Source organism: Contarinia nasturtii, unplaced genomic scaffold (assembly GCF_009176525.2).
Source record: "Contarinia nasturtii isolate CC-2019 unplaced genomic scaffold, AAFC_CNas_1.1 Cnas_scaffold_695, whole genome shotgun sequence".
Taxonomy (NCBI): Eukaryota; Metazoa; Arthropoda; class Insecta; order Diptera; family Cecidomyiidae; genus Contarinia; species Contarinia nasturtii.
In genome coordinates, this window is record NW_022198046.1 from 328,729 (window position 1) to 335,626 (window position 6,898).

General features: G+C 33.3%; 1 protein-coding gene and 2 non-coding genes across 3 annotated transcripts; 2 read left to right on the plus strand and 1 right to left on the minus strand.

The window, feature by feature from the left end:
* The first annotated feature begins 346 nt into the window (after window positions 1–346).
* Window positions 347–5,774, plus strand: LOC116341148 (protein ECT2-like). The gene is made up of 2 exons (XM_031768055.1): window positions 347–3,536; window positions 3,617–5,774. The coding sequence occupies exons 1-2, from the start codon at window positions 1,253–1,255 to the stop codon at window positions 4,921–4,923; spliced, it is 3,591 nt and encodes a 1,196-aa protein (XP_031623915.1). The 5' UTR covers window positions 347–1,252; the 3' UTR covers window positions 4,924–5,774.
* Window positions 5,775–6,114: 340 nt separating this feature from the next.
* On the minus strand, window positions 6,115–6,233 carry LOC116341475. The gene has a single exon (XR_004201167.1). It is a non-coding gene; the product is annotated as a 5S ribosomal RNA (ribosomal RNA).
* A 374-nt stretch (window positions 6,234–6,607) lies between these two features.
* Window positions 6,608–6,726, plus strand: LOC116341476. Its single transcript, XR_004201168.1, has one exon. It is a non-coding gene; the product is annotated as a 5S ribosomal RNA (ribosomal RNA).
* The last annotated feature ends 172 nt before the right edge of the window (window positions 6,727–6,898 follow it).

Consider the following 6,898-nt stretch of genomic DNA (forward strand, 5'->3'; position numbering starts at 1 on the left):
AATGCAAACACATACAAATACGAACCATGGACAAAAAAGAGAATGAGTACGAAATGACCGAAACGAAAAAGAGTCACAAAAAACGTACACCATATATTTGTCTCTTTTAGACTTGTATACACAATAAGCGCCAGATTTCAAAGATTGGTACAAATGTGCGCTCACTCAACCACACAAGTCGAATTGCGCACACATAAGTCTGTACATTGCACACACATATACATGTTGCTCACTTGCACGACTGCGTGCAGAAGAAAGAGAGGAACAGCATTGAACAGCGTGCGACGCTTAAAATTCAGATATACATATATATATGAAAAACGTAACGACATCCAAACAGCAACAAGAGCTGCCGAAAAAAGTACGTTTATTTTAGTCGAAAGACTTTTCCCGTGTGTTATATGTGTATTAAGTTTTCATTGTCGAATTTTCGTGTGTTATTTTCTCACAACGTATTCACAACATAATAGACGATAAAAAAACACTCAAAAAGAAGGAATGAGTCTGTATAGAGGAAACGAATCTACGTTTACTTTGATTTAAAGTGATTCTTTTCCGTGCATTAATTCGGTTTTTTTTTTCTACATTCGACGGATTTTTGTTAAATTTATTTGATCAAATGTCAAATACCACCACACACAACGACTCATTTTAGAACAATTGACTCATACGTTAAATTAAAGCAAATACATTTTAAGCGAAAAAAACAAAGAAGAAATACTTGTTATACTAAACTGTGTATTTACATGTAAAGTTCCTTGTTCATATCGTTTGCATGAGAGTTTTTTCTCTTTCAAATTTTGCATTTACTTTTAAAAGCAAAACGTGAGTACAACTGTAGCAACGAATTCAAAGCCTGTGTTGAATATATCAAGTGAAGAAGAAATAAACAAAAAGCAGAAAGGAAAAAAAAAACAATATAAAAGAAACGACGAAATCTTCGATATTATCGCTATACTCTCACAGTGTACGTGTGTAGCGTAAGTGAACGTTGCTCTGGCCAAGTGTATCGCAGTTTGTTTGTGATTGTGCTTGTTCACGATCCTATGGATATTCAGTGATACAGCAAAAGAAGAAGACAACGAAAGCGAAGAACATTTAGTCGACATTACATATATAGTAGTTTTTTATTTAATTCTTCTTCTTTCATTGACTTTTATGTATATACAGTCGAAACAAAAACACGTATAATAGTACAACAAACAAAATGTGGTTTGCGCATGAATTTCAAAAATTTTAACGGTCGTGCGAAATGAGTGGAACCGATTATGCGAATAGTCATAGTACAGGTGTTGTTACATTTGAAAATGGATTGGTGGGAACAATGAAGCAATCAGTAAAAATTATTGAAGACCAATACGAACTCGAAGAGAAAGAAAACCATAACGAACTAGTTACCAATCATAAATTAATCAAAGAAGTTAACATTGTATCACCAACAAAATCAAAAATCATGGCAAATCAAATGTGTGCCACAAAAACCGAAACGATTTCGGACGAGCGAATTTGTTTGGTTGGTTCAGTGGCTGATGATGAGAATATTTTATCAGCAGCACGTTCATTTAATGTTCCTGTAATTACATCGAAAACGGGAATTGAATTTATCGATGAAAAACAATGGACAACATATTATGTGATGAGTGAGTTTGATGGAGAACATTTCAATGCTATTCGTAAAAGTAAACATCGAATTTATGGACCAACAGCATTGCAGCAGATCGCACAATCTGGCAAAGGTCTTGTCTATGTTAATCGACCGTTATACAATTTTTCCATGAAGGGTGTAATTACTTGCTTCACTGGCATTCGCAAGAAAGACGAACTAACGCGTTTCGTTACTCTTATTCACACAATGGGAGGTTCGATACGTAAAGACATAAAGAATAATAGTCATTGCACGCACCTGATTTGTAGTGCAAGTGTTGGTGAAAAGTATCATTATGCGAAAACATTCAATTTAACGGTTGTGCGACCAAGCTGGATCGAAGCAGCGTGGGAACGACGAAATGATCCAAATTTTTTTGCCAACGAAAGTGAATTCTGCGAAACATATAAACTTAAATCATTCGAAGGGTTACGCATTTGTTTCTACGGTTTTTCACCGGAAGAACATCAAGAAATGGTTGACATTTTAAAAATGAATGGTGGTATACCAACCGATATAGATGATCCGGATTGTACTCACTTAATTTTAGCAAGTAATATTTCAAATTTCCCTGAACTATTAACGGGACCAACATCACCGCCAATAATTGCACGACCACCATTGCCATCACATTTTTGCAGTACATCGACATCGAATACAGTTTGCACGGAAAAAATGTTACCACCCGATGGATTGGATCAATTAAATTTAAATGATAAAATTGTTCAAAATAAATTGAGCACCAACCAACAAACCATTATTGAAACACCAAAAAAAATAAACAAACACAACAATATCCGTAATGATGGTATCGTTTTACCGGGTAATGAAGAAAATTTATTTTCGGATCAGGCCAATTTATCTCCAATACTTCATAACATCGAAGAAGAAGAAGAAGATAATCCAAATAACGATGATCCAAACGACAAAGATTTATCAAAACGTAAACGTGATAGTTTCGATAATATTTCCATAATTTCAACCGAAACATTTGCAACACAGTTCAGTTCTGCAAAAAAACCAAAACTAATTCGAACTGGTTCAATAACACGGTCATTGCGTCGAAGTATGAGTTTTGCTGCGCTAAAAAATCCGATAACAAGTATGATTCGTGTACGACGAAACTCAATCGATCCAAATGCATCGATAAATTCTATAACATCCATCGAAAGCACATTTTCCGATATTAAGCGTCCCGTTAAGGAGAAATTTCTACTAGGACTTAAGGATCGTATCACCAACAGCAGTCGCTCGAAACGAGATTTCTGCTTAACACCACAAACTCCGAAGAAATTCAACACGGCCGTTTTAGATCGAGTGGAAAATGATGACGGTAAATTTGCGATACCAAATGAGATTAGTAAAATGTCGTGTCGCAAATTAGTTAACAGCACTATGAATGCCGCGGCAATAGTTAAAACATCAGAAACTGAGAATACTGAAAATTTTACAAATGCTTTGGATGATAGAACAAACACTACCGGACAATCGAATGCTTGTTCTATGCAGATAACCGGGACTGATGTTGCCGACAATACGAATGTATCTCGTCCACAGCCAATTTCACTAATATCGTCCGATAATCAACATATTGAACTACAGAAAAACATCGTTCCCCACATAGTTAAATCCGACTGGTTTTGGTATACTATACAAAAAGGCATTGCCAGCGAAGATGAACATAAATTCAATGAAGAATACTTTGAAAGTTTGGCAACACCAGGCCGACGTGAATCGTTGCCACCTGGTAAAAAACATCTGAAACGGAAGCGCTTTTCTATACTTGGAGCTTCTTCTATAAAGCGACGATCATCAATTTCTGAAGGATTATCAGTGTCGGGAAGCTTCTTAGATTGCACAAATAGCCCCAGCATTAAGCATGATTCCAAAGGTACGTCAGCTTCAATGTCTCAATTATCAAACGTCATATACATATACTTTATAATTTACCATATATTTTTTATCATACAGATTTTGATTGCAGTATGGATAATACGCCGAAAACAAAAAAGCAAAAATCGATGCGACTTAATCACTTTATGGATTTGTATTCGACTGAAAATAATTACGTTGGTATTTTGCACACAATCGTTTCGGAATTTCAAAAACCACTGGAAAACATGGTGGATACCGACGAAGAGCTACTTAACAAATCAGAACTTCGAGCGATTTTCAATAATTTCTCACCAATATACGAGGTGCATTTGCATATGTTGAATGATTTCAAAGAGCTACAGTCGTGCTGGACCGACACATGTCTCATTGGAAAAATAATACTCGATCATCGCGAAAGATTACTCAAAGCATATCCGCCCTATGTAAATTTCTTTGAACAGATGAAAGACACCCTTCAACAATGTATTGCACAAAATCCAAAATTTCATGCATTCTTAAAAATTAACCAATCAAAACCAGAGTGTGGCCGTCAAACATTACAAGATCTTATGATTCGACCCGTTCAACGACTTCCAAGCATGAGTTTACTTATCAACGATATACTAAAACATACACCAAAATCCAATCCAGATTTTAAAGTTTTAGAAGAAGCATTGAATGCCATCAAAGATGTAATGAAGTATATCAACGAAGATAAACGGAAAACAGAGGGTCGTGTTGCATTATTTGATATATTCAATGAAATTGATAATTGTCCGGCTGATCTAGTATCTTCACATCGAAGCTATATATCTCGGTGCGAAGTTTCCGAGTTGTCAAATTGCTTAAGCGGTCGTGATGATCCACTGATGATATTTTTGTTTACCGATTACATTGAGATTTGTAAGATTCGTAAATCGCGTGGCATAAACAGTATTAAATCACCAACGGGAACAATCAATGCGCTGAATACAACAACACGCTCCCATACGCATGGCAAGAGCTATAAACATATTCGCCTGATACCGCTTAGTGCAATTCCATATGTATATGATATGAAAGATAGCGAACGAGCTTTCGCCATTAATGTTAAAGATAAAATTTACTGTTTCAATATCAACGAGGAATGCGATAAAATCGTCTATTTGAAAAACTTTTGTAGGCAATTAGCGGAGAATGCATGCCGTGCCGATTATGAGCAATTTTTGCGCAATTGTGAATCACAAGAATTGGGCATTGATATCAGTGATATCAATTTTGGCACACTCAAGAAAGTATACAATTATGCTCGGTCACGTCTAGTCAATCGAGCATTTTCTTTTACAAAAACCACACCGCTACGATTGAAGCGAGCAGTTTCGACGACATCACCATTATACGCAAGCACAAATTCATTGATGTAATCGATATATTGACATACACATACACATATTTAGTTGGTTTAGTCAATTTAAAGCCAAGCATTCCAACAATATCATTATACTATATTGTTTTTTCTTTGATTTTTTTCGATTTGCGATCGCACAAAATAAGATATCTAAGTCAAACATTACTTGAAATTACTTGCGTAAATTTTTTGTTTTGCTACTTTACGATGATATTCATGTATTTCAAGGCTGAAAAGCATAAATAAAAATGTTATATATTTTTTTCTTCTTCTTCTGATACTTATTATGTAAGACAATAAGCGATTTTGATACCGTTTTGAACTAAAAATAAAATTTCTAAATTTCGTGTCTATTTTCAAAGCACAAAAGAATTTTGAATATCACACATTTTATGTCTATGTGCAAAGTCGCTTATATTATTTATAAAGGTATCGGAGTAAAAATGTCAAACTAGAGAAAAACAAACTTAAAATAACAGAATATGATTGAAAAAAATATGAAATAGATGCGAACATATTCTATTTGGCATTAAAAATGTATTGTATAAGAGAATGATGTGAGCATTTCTGAAATTATTTTTGTTCGCATTTAAAAAGCTTTTCCAATCGAAAATCAATGTGCGAATGACGCAAATATTTCTTGCAATGAAATGAACCAACTTAATATTCTTTCTATGCACTATAGTTAGTCTACTGTAAAACATTCGAATATATATATAACACTATCACTTCGGTGTGCATTTGATTTACACGAAGTAAATATGATTGAAACAGGAAATTAAAATATTACTATATATTTTATTCATTTTAGCATTGTTGTCTTGCAAATAAAAGTGAGATAAATAAAATTATTTTATATGTATATTATTCGAAATGAACATTTTATTCACTATTTTACAAATACTCGACATTTTTCTCAAATTTTTCAGCCATGCGTCATAGCCAGTACTAAAATACATTTTGTGGTGGTATAGAATGTGTAAGTATTTCAAGTTTATTTAGTGCGATGAACGAATATATTGATTGTATTTGAATTCAATTAAATTTGATGAGTTTGTTTGTTTTTTCAACAAATACATAATAGTTTAAAATAGAATATATATCGAAAATCAAACATTTTAAAATTCAAAAAAGATTATTATTTCAATTAGATTATTGATGAATTCTTCATTTAATGTAAAAAAAAACTAAATTAAAAAAGAAATGATGCCAACGACACATGGTGTTCCCAGACGGTCACCCATTCAAGTACTAACCATGCTCAATGCAGCTTAACTTCAGTGATCGGACGAGAACTGGTGCTTTTTACATGATATGGTCGTTGACAAATATATAATCCTTATTTGCGTAGACAATCTTCAAATATAATATCTAAAACATATTTTTGGAGCAATTATAATGTTACTTAAAGATTTTTTTAGATTTCAAGTGAAAGAAGATGCTCTCTACTAGTAGTTTTCAATCATTTTTTTTACCATAATTATTTTTTACGAACACATTTTTCACAGTTTCACTTATTTTGATTAATAATACCGAGAAAACTATATCGATGATAAATAATTTTTTGAAGACTGTAAGTAAAAGGCACCTTCTTTCATTTGGAAGTGAAAACAGTCTTTAAGTAACATTATAATTGCCCCAAAAATGTGTTTTAGATATTATATTTGAAGAATGTCTACGCAAATAAGGATTATTTATTTGTCAACGACCATATCATGTAAAAAGCACCAGTTCTCGTCCGATCACTGAAGTTAAGCTGCATTGAGCATGGTTAGTACTTGAATGGGTGACCGTCTGGGAACACCATGTGTCGTTGGCATCATTTCTTTTTTTTTTTCATTTGTTGGGTGATTTTTTTTTTACAAAAATTGTATGGTTCTTATGGTTAGTAGATTTTTAATGTTTTTTTATTATTTTAAAAATTAAGTTTTTATTCATTTAATATGAGAAGTACTACACCATTTGGATATTGATGATGTGCTCTTTACATG